The sequence below is a fragment of the Pundamilia nyererei genome, unplaced genomic scaffold, assembly GCF_000239375.1.
Source record: "Pundamilia nyererei isolate P.nyererei 1_Seehausen unplaced genomic scaffold, PunNye1.0 scaffold00294, whole genome shotgun sequence".
NCBI classification, from domain to species: Eukaryota; Metazoa; Chordata; class Actinopteri; order Cichliformes; family Cichlidae; genus Pundamilia; species Pundamilia nyererei.
In genome coordinates, this window is record NW_005187695.1 from 604,910 (window position 1) to 619,603 (window position 14,694).

The 14,694-nt window shown below is 39.8% G+C and overlaps 1 protein-coding gene across 1 annotated transcript in view; it reads right to left on the reverse strand.

Moving 5' to 3' along the window:
• Positions 1-14,609, reverse strand: part of fli1rs (Fli-1 proto-oncogene, ETS transcription factor-related sequence) — a 23,507-nt gene extending 8,898 nt beyond the window's left edge. The window contains exons 1-4 of the mRNA XM_005750975.1: positions 14,437-14,609; positions 6,220-6,425; positions 4,106-4,275; positions 1-151 (exon numbers count right to left, since the gene is read on the reverse strand). The exon at positions 1-151 is cut by the window's left edge and continues 20 nt beyond it. Of these exons, the coding sequence (XP_005751032.1) occupies positions 1-151; positions 4,106-4,275; positions 6,220-6,425; positions 14,437-14,454 (545 nt within the window). The 5' untranslated portion in view covers positions 14,455-14,609. The remainder of the gene's footprint in view (positions 152-4,105; positions 4,276-6,219; positions 6,426-14,436) is intronic.
• Positions 14,610-14,694: the final 85 nt, after the last annotated feature.

Sequence of the window (14,694 nt, forward strand, 5' to 3'; positions counted from 1 at the left end):
GTGAGCCGCATCATGTCGTCTTTGGTCATCTTGCACAGGGCTTTCCCATCAAGCGCTTGGAAAAGCATGACATCCACCTGCTCCAGGACGTACTCCTTGATGGCCCAGTCCAGCCACTGGCGCACGTGGTCCTGCGTCCACACCTCAGGATCTGGAATTGAAGAGAGGCGCTTAGTCATTTATTACACAGACTTTCACTCATGTTTGGCATTTTTTTGAAGAGTTGAACATCCTTTGTGAGGCTGTTCTGCTTTTTGTGTATCAGAAACTTTCAAACAGGAAATTGTAGAAGCTACTTACTGGGGAATTACCATAAATTACTCTGATTAATCTGGTCACTGATTTCCTGTGAAAACACTTCCAGGAGTGGTTAGCTCAAGCAGTAACTTCAGCTTTGATGTGAAGACTTTCACACGAGTTTAAAACCTGGATTTTCTTTAACTCAGCACTGCAGCCTGGATGTGAAGATTATTAAGATGTACATTTTTACAAAAATGAAGTTTTACCTTTATGATGTCAGGAAAATTACGTTTTCTAAAATGTCAGGAAGGAATCTTTAAATACCAGCAGTGCTCGCCTGTAATCCTTCACACCATCACATTGGGGGGGATGAAAGAGTCAACAGTCTAAAGAGCACTCAGCACACAGCTAAATACGACCTGTTTGTTTTGGAGGTCATGAAAGTGCTGATTAACACCGGATACTTCTTAGTGATTCTGATAGTGATTGTAAAATAGGTGGTGGGGTGGGAATAACCACACTGTCAAAACAGATAACACACCCCTAACCAGAGAACACGTTTAAATGGGTCCTGCTTATATTTATAGTCATAAAAGTTCATCCAGTGGAGCCATTCAGAGGGTATCTGGTGATCTTTAAAGGGCTGAGAAGTCAACTGAAATTTGAGGCCGGGATTGTTTTTCTTTTTTCTTTTAATAAATCAATAGTCATCTTAAAATGTATGACAACACTTCTGTTATATTTACGTGCATAATTAGGACAATTACATTTAAAATAAGCTGTTCTTTGGTTTCAGCCATGTGTTTTCTCGTTTTGTTTTTTTTCTTCTGACTGTTCAACTGCTTCTCCATCTGCGCTCTTGATTTCCCTGAAGGGCTCAATATTCAGGGAGTAAATAATGACCATAATACTGAGCTGAAAACAGCTTTTTAGAAATATTACAGTGGCTTTGACAAAGCCGTCTATATTTACGTTCATTAAGCTTATTTCATGTACTTGGGAGTGTTTTACATTTTTGACATGCATTAGTGTTGTAGTGGCAGCTGGTGGGACTGAAAACGGCCCATCAGCTGTGTGTTCTAAATTATTATGAAGCGCTGAAAGGCTTTGAAACTTATAATAATGAAAAAAGATTTTAATATTCGATTTGCACACAAACTGGGAACAAATGACAGAAACATTGGTATTGATGGTACCAGTCTGCTATTGGTCAAATTATTATTGTAAAGGTGAAACATTGGTGTGAGTCCAATAGTTCATAATCTACATACAACACATGTTAAAACAAAAACATTTTTGAGTAAACTCTGATTACACGTTTGTTCACACATAGAAATATTTTTTTAATCTCACCCCTTTGCCATATGTCATTAGTCAATATTTAATCAGCTTCCTTACTGATATAATCTGCAGAAGTAATAACGAACATATTTCTGATATATATATATATACACCGCATGATGAAATTTCCTAAACTCTAAACGCTACTGTTTTTTTACTCATTCTAGCCTTAAAAGTATTTTTTTTAATCGTGTTGTAGTAATATGCATCTCACAGAGATAGACTTCATCTTGAATATTTCTTTTTGCTCATTTGGATTTTCATTGTCTTTTTTGTTATCGTTTGAGGGATCCAATACACATTCTTGTTCATTTATATAATGCTGAATATTGTACTCTTTAATTGTATCCTGTGTGCTAAGAGCCTAACATGTTTTTAAGCTCAAGTCAGTGGCAGCTTCAGCTTGGCTTGGTGTTGATCTGTTAGAATATACCTGGTCCGATTCAGGAAGCTCATTTCCAGCAGCAAACAATGACTGTGTGCTGTGAACTGGCTGTGATGTTGGACGGCAGCTTCAGCTCTGAGCGGACGTTATCCTGCCCTTTAGCTCCTGATTGTTCTGATCAACACGTGTTGCTGTGATGCAACATCCGTGTATTATAAGGCAGAATAACTCTGTGATGGTGACTCACGGATGATTTTTACATTAATTTTAAAATCATCCACCTCACCTGCCAGCTGAAACGTGCACTGAAACATGCTGTCTGTTTAGCGAGTCTCTGGGGATGACAAAATCAGGGAAGCTGTGACAGAGGAAGAATTTAGATGACTGGACCCGTGATTCATAGCAGCGATAAAAGGGACAGCAAACTGAACTACTCAGCTAGAAATGACACATCGGCGCGTTTAATCCAGTTTGTGCATGGGCGATTTTTTCCTCTGCAAACAGAGAGATCGGTGCATTTTTCACATCGCTCAGCTGAAACAAACTTGCATCGACACCACGACTTATAAAAACGATACACTGAATTAGTCGCAGCGACACATCCTTCCTGTTTTGTCATGTTCACATTCGTCTGATGAGTATCAGCCTTGTGTGTATTAAATATTAGGGCTGGTGTTGTTCTCTACTCTCAGAAGATCAACAGATGTGAAAAGCAGCCGGTGGCTACGACATCAGTCTCATTCATTTCAGATTTTTTTAATACCTTTCAAATGTGTACTTTTTAAAGATAGATACTGTTGCTGTAGAAGAATGTGAAGTAAATATTTGTTTATTTATTGTTGGAGCTTTTTATTCGTTATTTTTATTATTTTGAAATTTGTTGTTGGTTTACTTATATTTTTCGTTATAAGTTTTATTTGTAGGTCAATACTTGTTTCATTTTTTGCTTTGTTTTGTTGTTTATCTTGTTAAGTCAGCCAGGAAGAACAGTAGGGCCATTTTCTGTAAGTAAAGGGACTGGTATAGGACCAGCATGCACTGGGGTGGGCCTATGGTTTTTTTACCAGAGCAGGAGAAGCAGCAGGAAGCAGCAAAAATGGATCTTTGTTTATTGCTTGCCAAACTGGATAAATAAATCATACAAAGCAACTTTCAAGTTCTGGATATTGGACTTCTTTTGCCTGCTTACAAAATCTTACCGCAGTGCAGCAGTGGCTTGTTGATTTTAAATCATTGGATGTTTGGTTGGACAAACATTTATTATTAGCTTTATAGCGATATAGATTTACTAACAGGTATGAAAGCTGCTGAAATATGCCTGCATGTTCCTGCTGATTAATATACCATAAAAACCATGTTGTACACAGTTTCTTGCTATAAAAGCACAGCAAGTAGGAGCTTTGCAGTCTAATACTACCAGCTGTTTGAGTTACATTACACTATTATAATAATCTTCATGTGATCTCCTGATGTATATTACAGTGAAATCTGTGTATTACATACCTGCTTCGTTGCAATTCTGCATTCAAATAAAAAGTAAAATAAAGTGAGAGTAAATGAACTACTATGGCAGAAGTGCTCAGTTAATTATTTAAAGCATCCCTTGAGATAAATTCCTGTGATGTATTAATGTGGTGCACACATATTTATGTGATTTCTTAGGTTTGCTTTGAGTTTAAAAAAGAATTCATTTCAAAGAATATTTAAATACTGTGTTTTCAGACGTAGCTGCTGGTTATTTATGTATTTTCATTACAGTCCTGAAAAAGGAAGCGAGCTGATTAAAACTGAAAATGTTGAAGCCTGCTCATCAGGTCTGTTCTTGCTTGTTCTCTCTTTTGTTAATATCACAGTCCTGAGTGTTAATTTTGCACTTTAGACTTCACACTTTTTTTGAAAGCCTGATGTCACCTTGTGCCACAACTGCTAGAAACCTGCTATTGTTTATCTGTTGTGCTCCGGGGCTCTTGGGGCTCTTTTAAGAGACGAATAATTACACGCACATGCCCGTCTCTGATTCAGTTAGTACTGATGTTGCACAAGCCCAGGCTGTGCCGGCTGTTGGGAAACCGTCTCGTGATGGGGACAGTGATGCATCATGGCGGCTGAGCGCCAGCTCATGTGAGTGGCTCAGCTCACCTGCAGGCACGATGACCCTCTTCTCCTCAGTGGCACTGCTGGGTGGGGTGGTGGCCTGGGGGCTGACGCGGGACTCCGTGTACGAGGAGGCCTGGTACTGCATCGAGGCCCCTTCATTGCTCATGTGTCTGGAACGCTTGGTGACGCTGCAATCCACTGGGGACTCGCGACTACGACAAAAGGAAAAGAGAGGCTTTAGTCAGCATCTGAGGAGCAATTTCAGTCTTCTAAATGTCTCGGGAATATATCAATTACTCTCCACAGTCAAATTATGAAGAGAGAAAAATCTGTGACAATAGACTGGATGCAGTTTCAGCCAGCTACATTTCCTCTCAGAGTTTTTGCTAGTCTGTATATGACAGGAGGTAAATTTAGTCAAACTGTTTCTCTGCAACAATTTCCACTGAAATGACCTGTCAGGAGTAGGTGGCGTGCATCACTAATTTAACCCAGTTTTCACCACATAGACAGTTTTTGCATAAAAATAGAAGTTGTTAGAAAATACTTGCACTCAGTAGCGCTGATCTAGAATTAAAAGCCCTACTTAAATAACGGTGCAGAAATGGTATGAGCAGAGTGTACTACACTTAAATATAGAAAGCGGATGTAAATGTGTCAAGGTTAAAAATCATATTTGTATTTGTGAATGTAACTTGTTGAAGTCATTTTTCATGTTATTCTTGTTTGATTTATTCTGTTTAAAAGCTTCAGAGTTGGAGGAGGTTCCAGAATATTTCACCGACTTGGGATTTTACTTCAAATTCAAAGTCCAGCTGAAATCTTGCTGATCATAGAATCCCAGTAAACACAATACAGGCACTTGTATCTGGTAGTTTTGGTAGGAGCAAAACTTTTGAGCTTTACCCGAAGTGTTTTGCACGTTCTGTATTTATACAGTTCTTTTATTGAAGCGGTAATATTTACCGTCACATTAGATGGTCAAAGTTGTGAAAGTTGGTTGCTAAACTGGCAACCATCTCCATATCAGCACTGTTAACCTGCTGGTCCTGTTGAGAATGACTCACTACGTCAGGCTTCATGCAGCCACTCGCTTCATGCGGTCTGAAACAATCTGTTTTGGTTAGCTACCTCGCCATTCATGGGATTGCAGCGTGGTTCGGTGCCTATCACAAACACAAGGTAAGAACAGAAAGTAGACGTGGCTTCTGTGCTTAAAGCCTGAGCATCTGTGCCTTAATAATGATTTCTGACATCATACTGAGCCAAAGAAATCTGTCAAACTGAGCATTTAGAGTAGTCTGAGCTTTCAGTGCAAAGAGATTACTTGTGCTGCAATAAGTTAACTTTTTAAAAAAGTCCATTTGAATTAAAGGATTTCTATTAAAAATGGACATAAATCCCTGTCAATTAGATTTAACATGCAACAAATAGGAAAAGAAAGACTTAAAAAATACACTGACTTTACTAAATGAAAAAGCTGTTCAAGCCTTGTTAGGATATCTCGTTAGATCTACACAGAGCCTTATGCAAATGTGGAAAAATGCTTTCTTTTTTCAGTCTAAGTATCAAAAGTAGAAGTACTCATTCATTCAAATGTCAGCTGTGATGGATGTCACATTTGAAATTAATAGAACGGCAACAGTCTAATAGTGTTTATGTCTCACAGTGGGAGGTGGATGCTGATAAACAGCCTGCGTTTGAGTAGTTTAGCGGTTTCTAACCGAAGAAGCAGGGACAGAAAAACAAACAAACCAAACAACTGATTTGTATTTTACGTCTGTGTTTTCAAATGAATCTGTGAGGTGCTCACAACATTGATATCTCAGAAGCCAAAAGTTTTGGAAAGTATATGCTTAATGTTTTTTGGTGTATCATGTTTTATTACGTAGCTGCGGAGTGCAGTATAAAGTGAGCAGCGTGTTCAGGTGGACCACAATAATGCAGGAAATTAAAATATTGAACATAGGGACCCAAATTTCCATCACAGCCGGGGAAATGAACAAAGCCGTGACCACAATCAGAGGCGGGAATCTGGGAAGTGAACGATAAACAAATATTTTTAGTATGTGGAAAACCCGACATACCAACGTGGACTCGAGTCAGATAATACGGGAACCCGCGCTCTCCTGTGGCCTCGGCGCGCCGTGACTCACCTGGTGCCATTGACGTGTTGTTCTCTCTTCCCAGCACTTGGCCCTCCTGGCCCCACCCACTCCGGCTCAGTGGGCTCGGGGCTCTGCTTGTTTGTCTGGCTGAACCCGCCGGGCGACGTCATCTCGGTCTTCATGTGCATGGCCGGGGCTGCGGGGTAGGTCGGCTCGAATATGGGCTGATCCTCACTCACCACGGACAGCGCTTCCTGTTCAACAGAACCGCGGGTCAGTGTCTGCCGGGTCACAACCTGTGGAAACTGCTTTTTCAAAACACTTATTTTTATCCACCGAAACGAGCAGGAGCTGATTGTAGCAGCAGCATTGAAGCTTTAATGCTAAAATGTTTTCTGCTTGTATGAAACCAGATTGAATGAATCACATCCAGGATTTGGAATCAGGAAATAATATCGCGTATTTCAAGTATATTAATTCATGCTGCCATGAAGTGTTAAATCTGTGTCACAAATATAGAGTTTAAGAAGAAGGTTAAGTGATCTTCACTGAATACGAATTAATTTCATTGTTTACGAAATGTTACTCAAACAGCAGGAAGTAATGACTTTGTTGGCGACTATTTTCGCCAGTGGATTAATGCACGTTAGTGAGCAACAGGATGATGTATGTGTGACTGAGTCAAAACAAACTAGTCCCCCAGTCAAGGGTTCTTAATAGTTTTTGGACAACAATGGCAGAGAGGAAACATATATATCAGATCAGATACCTGCTGCGAGGAAGCACATTTCTATTTTTGGAAACTTGCTCAACAAAGGGAAAAATGGCTTCCAACAGAAGTTCGATGGTTGAGAATCAGCAAACATCAAAAAGCAACAAATTAATGCCGATGTCAGTTAATATGGGCTGAATACGTTGTGAAGTTTTAATATTTATTTTATTTCTTGTGGATGAAACGTGTAATCAGTTTGTTTTTGTTCACTTTTATTCAAACTCAGTTAAATTCACGACTGCATTACACACTTTTAGAGTTGCACTCAGTGGCTACACCGATAAACTGCTTCTGAATGTGTTTTAGACATTTACCATTATATTTGGTTCAATCCATTTTGTAAAATAAACGATCTAATTTTATTTTTTTTAAATAAATTAACTGCTTCTAAACCCAGTTTGGGGTTCCTGGGTATTATTGGAGATACTTCACTTAAAATAGTTGCTAACATGGGATTTGGTCTTTATATAATTAAAAGATGTGCAAAATTCTGACCCAAAAAACCAAAAACAAAATGATGGGTTTTTAGGATCCGATAAAGAAATGCTAAGTGGCACAAAATAGACGAATCCGCGTTGAAACATAACTGTCTGGTTGGAAGGTTGAATTCAGTCAGATGAACTATTGTTGATGAACTGTGCAGGAGTGGAAGTAATTACACAACAAACCAGGAAAGCTGTCAACTTTAAAATGTTGAAAATCTTTTTTTGTTTTTGGTTTTTTGTTTATGTTGCAAAATGTATGTTTATGTTGTGGTGTGTTGTCTAGATTGTTATTGTTTTATTTATGTTTAAAAGTGTTTAATTTGTTAATTTTAATAACATTGCAAAAAAAATAAATAAAGATTATTTTCCTTTGATTTTGTAAAAGCAAAATAATGCCTGATTTTGTTTTCATGTATTTCTTGAAGGCCTCAAGACGAGAACTTGAGTGACAAATTTCAAGAAAAAGTATTTTTAGAAAGCCCTAAAAAAAGGTAATCATGTCGATATAATGGAACATATTTTTGAAAACAGAAGCACATGAAAATCTGTCACTCACAAACATATTGCAGTTTTCCTGAACTTCAACTGTCTGGCTGAAATTCCCTTTGTAAGAGGCCAGATTTGGGCCCTGGGCTGAGTTTGAAGGATTCAACTCTTCTCTGCATGATAAAGAATTCCCCTGTGACTGTTTAAAACTTTAAATGCATGTTTAACGTAAAAAGCTACAGGAGGTTATGAAACCACTACAATGAGGAGCGAAATGAACTGTGAAAGCAGCCAGGAGGCTGTCTAATCATAAAGAACATCAGTAACCTTAACCACAGTTTTATTTTGTCGTTAGGATCGGGGTTGCAGGGAGGGGGAGGGGTGTTAGCTCAAGGTGGAGTCTAATTGAGATTTAAGTCCGTCTTCCTGTGCTCAGCGCCCAAAATGTGGCCTCAAAACCGCTCGAAGATGGCACTTTCATCCCACGTACTCAGGAGGCCAGAGACCGGACCCGTTGTTCTGTCTGCTGCTCAAATTAAGTGCGTGCATGTGTGATGCGACCACGGCCATCTAAGTGGGTGCAAGTGCATGTTTGTTTAGAGGAGCTGAGCATTGTCTTTGGGCCTTGTACGTCAGTGCCGTGCTTTTTCAGTGGCCTACAGGAAACCAGGCCGCCATGTGCACAGGAACCTTTTGGCACAGGCCAAGGGAGAGGAAATGGTGGAGGAGGGGGTGCATAGTGTAAAAATGTGGGTCATTTTAAAGCTGGAAAACAACCCTTAAAGGCCTGTGGTCAGAGAGGAGAGGGGTGGACGGAAAGAAGAGTATGAGCCTTGATTGAAGTGCCGCCATCACATTGTTTTTCATTTGTGCGTGTGTGTGTTGTTTTGTTTGTTTGTTTGTTTGTTTTAGCTCAATTGTTGCCTGAGCACTGTGAACCACATCTTAATGCATGGCACACAATTCGGCATTTCCTTCATGCTGCAGACAAACTCCTACAGAAGTCAGCTACTGCTTCTGCTGCGTGGAGCGTTTGCTGCTGTGTAATGGATACGCCCTTTTTCTAGAAGAAGGTTACGTTTTCATTTCACTCCAACCCACGATTACACAAAAAAGTTGCTCAAGATTTTAAAGACACAATTGTTACGAAAAATATTGAACACTGCACTACTGTCAAAATCATAGACTGTATGTAAAAGATGGATGTCAGCACCTACTGGTTTGTGGACTCCTTGCTTTGTTGAAGCCTCAAATTTAGGTTTCAAAATGTGAGTCGTTGGAAACATTTGAGCCAAAAGTGGCCATATTTGGATGACGGATGGCAGTGTTACATACAAACACAGACACCTGCTGACTAGTGTTAATGTGCCCAAATTCAATGCTAATACTCGCCTCCTCTAAACTAATTAACTAATGAGGTGAGAAGCTGCACTATAGGACCATCCAGACTTCTTGGATGGTCCTATATTACAAATGGCTACAAAGCAGGTGTCAGTATATCAGATAACTGATTTAGAAAATTCTTCAGAAAGCACCAACACCAAATATACAACTGCCGGGTCTATTTCTCTGACTCATATTACTGGAGATGAAGCCAGTGACTACAGTCACCAACAAAGAAGGATGGCCTCATAATGCCACGTGATAAAAATCTGCACAGATGAGAACCCCCTCCGCCAAGTATAGTCACTGTGAGCACACAAATAAGCTTCAGGGGTGGGTTTTTTCTTTCTACTGTAAACATGTTTATTTGTGCTGTAAAGTTGGAGATTTTAACTTGGGACTCTCAGCTTCAGGCTGCTGTTTGATCAAAATTCATGCAGATGGTTACCCATATGGAAACGATATATATATAAATCTTATAAAGTTTTTATCTGTCTTGTATGAAACTTGTATGAAAAGCATACAAGAGTGAAAACAGATATAAGATCCCTTGAAAAATTATACAATGAAACTTGTATGTTTTGTATACTTACTAAAAAAATATATGAAAGTAATGAGAAAGTGGCCACTTTCATGAGTAAATCATATGTTTTTACTATTTCTTTTCCATATGGGTACTTCAGATGAATATCTGTCATTTAAAAAAAAACTGCCTACAATACCCATAATGCAACATGAACGCTGACACTTTTGTAAACTACCATCTAATATTGTTTTTATTTCGAGTTTGCAGTTTTTTTCTTGTCATGCTTAATGTAGCCGAACCAAAACCTTATTCACACTTTGTTTACAGGAATACTTCCGCATATGAAAGACCAGCAACAGAGTCTGACGCATGTAATGCTGTAAATGTAGGGCTCTGTGTGTGTGTGTGTGTTGTATGTTTGAGAAGTGGTTAGCAGGACTGCATGTTGTGCTTTGTTCTCCATCTCTTTGCTTTCTTTTACTTCTGTTGTCCTCGTGTTGTCAGTTTGTCTTCTCACACTCCGGGGGCCTTTACTCTGTGCAGAAGTGAAACAGTCAAGTGAAGGCGGGATAAAACTCGCTGCTGACAGCAAATTCTCACGAGAATGCGTGATAGTAGGCAGTTGTGAGCCGTAGCTGAAGATTGTATCTTTTTTTTGTTGCTTTGTTTAGTTTTTTAATTTTATTTAGAGCTCAAAATTCAAGCTGATATTATCGTCACTTGCAGTTTCTCATCCAAACGTTTGCTCTTTGGCACAGTGAGTTCAGTGAAAAGCTCATGCACACTCCCGCTCTTTCTTTATCTGTTTCTTTCTGCTCTTTCCCTCTCTCTTCATCTCCTCTGCTCACTGATACAAATATACCAAACTGCGGCCTGACCGCCGATGCCACAACTGACTTCCTGTTGAGAGCGTTTCAGGCTGTTGCTCAGTGACACAAAACTGCTTTTAAAAACATGACCTTCTTGAAACTGAGGCCGCCTTGTGCCTCAATGTCCTAAAATTTACGCCGCTGCTGCTCACTTTGATAGCACGCACTTTCCACTTTGAGTGAGCGCACAAACACGAAGTCCTGCATGGAAACTTTTGACATGGCTGTCAGCAGCTTTGCAGGTTGCATCAGTGCAGTCTTGCCCAAGCCAGCAACTAAAAGCGTGCTCACAGGAGGCCTGTCGAGTTGGGGATCTTTATTCATCTTTGTATAAATTTGTATAAGATTCATAGTTTATCCACATTTAACCATGAATCCAAATGCCTTATATTCCAAGACTCACTTTAATAACTCTACCTGCAAAAGTCATTTTTCAGTAGCACACGAGAAGGCCATTGCAACAGAGCCTGAATCAGATAACGTTAGGTAGTAGTCTGTTATGAATCACACACGAAGGGTGTTGGTGTTCAAAGACTCTTAGTTTTTACTGCCAAGACCTTTTCATTTAAAGGAAATTTCCCCTTAAATATATCCTGCTGCATGTACTATTCTACATGTATTTGTACTGCTAAAGTTCACCTGTAACCAGGGCTGCAGCCAAAAACTACCATTTAGGTATCCTACAATCTAATGAATATGTCCTGGTTAATAATTTGATCTATAAACAAACAAACAAAAATTGCAGAAATTCCTGTGTAAGCCTTAAAATGCTACAAACAGGTAACAAATTAAAGGAAACCAACATAAAAGGTCTTAGTGAGCCAGACTAACCTAAAGGAAATGATTCTGCAGTCTGAAGCATTTAGTGGAAGGATGAAACACCGGTTTTCCAATTATTTCTGTATTTGTTGTGTGGCAATATTAGGGAAGACTGCGGTCTAACAAAACTGTTAAGGTGGGCTGAGATTTGGTTACTCTGAAACAATTATGATTCACATCATTTTCATTCTCTTCAAACCATTCACCTTTCACCCTCACCCCCTGGATAAGCAGTGTTATCCTTAAATAGGAGAAAAATATTTCATAAACAACTTTATGTAGATTTACAGTGGCTCTTTACCACTGAGGGGATCATTTGACCCAAAACATGCTTGCAACACAGCATAACAAAATCACCACATCCCCTAACCATAGAGGTAGAAGGTCATTGGTTCTACTTTTTAAAGGGGAGGGAAAACTGTCAGTTCCCCAGTTTGGAATCTAGGTGCACTAAAAACAAAAAGTAGCCCTTTTAGATGAATTTACTGTTGTTCATTTAATTCGTAGTTTCCAGCAGGTTGCCAAATGGTTAGCAAGACAACTAGAAAATATTTGTGTAACAATTTTATTTTAAAGATATGTCTTTTATCTGGCTCACTGTATAAATGTTCCATATCTCTACCTCTACGCAATATTTAATAAAACAATACACTATATGAAGGGGTTAAAGGCCAAAAAGGTTGGTAAGCCACTAACCCTAAGCTGGAACAAAGGATGTGGTTAACAACTTGCAAGAAGCAGTTACATGATTAAAATCTGTTTTATATTTAGTCGTTTATGACGCCCCTCAAGGCTTATCTTGGGCTGAAGAAGCGGATTGGGTGATATATGTTGATGCCTGCATTATCTTGCCTTCAGTAAAATATGCTGCATGCAGCCTGACAAATAACCTGGATTGATATTTGAATAAATAAGAGTGCAGCGCAAACAGGACTTCCACATATCCATCTCAAACGCTGGTATTTTAATGAGAAACATTGTATTTTGGTGATTTCTGAGTTCCTCTTTCCCCCCCCCTCGGTGTTTTTATTTATAGAGACTAAAAGTCTTAAAGCTTAACTGAGCTCCTGCTTACATAAGAGTCTGATTTCGGGTTATTTAAGTTTAATTTAAATAATAATAAAAAAAAACACCTACATTTGTGTTTAAGTGCAGCCCACGCATGAGGTGTCTGCTGCAGTAAAAGACCAGAGATCACGTTGTGCAAAGGCACAGCCCTTTGTCCTCGCCATGTCTGAAGCAACAAGTGGCAGAAAGGAGAAGTAAAAGTTGAGCTGATTTTGCAAAGGCTCGAGCAGCTGCGCTTTGTGCTGCACAAACAACGGTGCGGTTTTCACAGCTCGGATCCCGACAGCACGCAGGCCTCTGCAGGCCGCAAACTCGGGGCCAGGCCTCTCTGCTCCAGCTCCCTGTCAGCGAGGGAGCGGGCAGCGCAGCTACGACAACGCAACGCCTCACTTTGTCCACTTTGTTTCTGTCTTTCAGAGCCTTTGTTGCCTTTTTGACTTTTTTTTCTGGTCCAGGGAGCGGAAATGTGTGCGGAAAGTCTGAGGTTTGAGACAGGAAGCCTGCTGCGTTCAGATAACGACACCTGACAAGTGCTCCCGTTTGCTGCTATAAATTATTCTTAAAATAACCTCAAACACAATCGACAGCTACAGAGTACAAGAGAATAAGCATCTGGATAATTATATAAAAATAACAAAGAATCCCAAAGAGTCTCCCGACACTGAAACTACAAACTAAAAAGAATTAAAAAAAAAACTCGTCATAAAGGATGTTAATAATAATTTAAGGTTTACTTTTAGTATGGCTTCATTTTGCTCCCTTTTTTGTACTAGCCCTTTAATTGCTGTCCTTTTCATAACGAGAAACCACGTATCTCGGTCATGTTTAGCGCCTAAAAACAGCTGCACATACAAATGCATGTTAGAAACAACCCGAGAAATCAGCGAATAATGACTTCCTGCATCCGAGGAACGCTTTTTCTTGCAAAAAAGGTTTTGCAGCCGTAATGAAATTTTAAAGGAATTCGTTATAGTAATTAATTTTGAACTAATTAAAAATGTCAATATTAAAATAGCGTCGAAATTAAGAATTGTGATCGTGCATACTGCAAAAATCACAGTACAGAATTATATACGTGCATATAAAGGCCCAGTGTTGCATACAGGCGCAATTTAATAGAAACCGAGCGTGAATTGGGTCACTTGAGTGCACAATCGGATTAAAATAATTGCATTTTCCCCTCGTTGCGCAACAGTCGGCGCTAATTTCGGTAAAAAGTTCGTTTTCTCTCTGACACAGAGGCCTTTATTTCAGCTTCTCTTAGAAGATAAGACATCGAAACAATTAACGGTCCTCAGGAGACGATAAACAGCTGTAGCTGTAATAGTGTGGAATGTGAAATACCAGTCATCTGATGGAAATGGATCCTCCTGCTCCAATTCGATCCATGACGCCTTCGAGGACACCTGCCTTACGCGCACCGAGAAAGTCCAGCATCCCCTTCATTTACTTCATCTTCGTTAAAAAAACAAAAGCGTTTATGAAAGCGATCGGTGGTCAGTAATTTGACTCTCCGTGCCTTATGCTTGTCGTTAATTGTGGGTCCGTGAATAATGCAGGAAGAGCTCGACGAAATTACGAAAAAAGTCGAAAGGCGTGCGTTTGGAAATCCTCTTTTACGCGTATAACCGGCCACCAATTAGTGTTTTTATCTGAGTGTAAAGATGTAGTGGTTAGTTGTGTTATTATAGAGCCGACATACAACCACGAACGGGAAGGAAGAGGAAATTTTGTACAAGAAGGAAAGAGTGGGGAGCTCGCATCACCGCCTTGACTCTCTCACTCAGCAGACTCACGGTGTGGGTGGCCGCCTGTCATCTTCAACACGGGCGTTAAAAAAACGGCGCAAACACCTACCTTTATCGAACAGTCCATTGCAGCAGCAGCCTCGCGGTCTTTGTCATTTAGTCGTTTTGTGATTGTTTCAGTTAATTTAGCTCCTAACCTCACTTCAAATCGTGCACGGCTGCATTGGCTCTATGGCGCAAACCATTGCAGTTACAATTTTTGCTCACAGACCATAAACCGGATGGCAAGTTTTTTTCTCCCCCCCTCTCTCTCTCACCCGCTCTCTCTCTCTCTCTCTCTCTCTCTCTCTCTCTCTCTCTCTCTCTC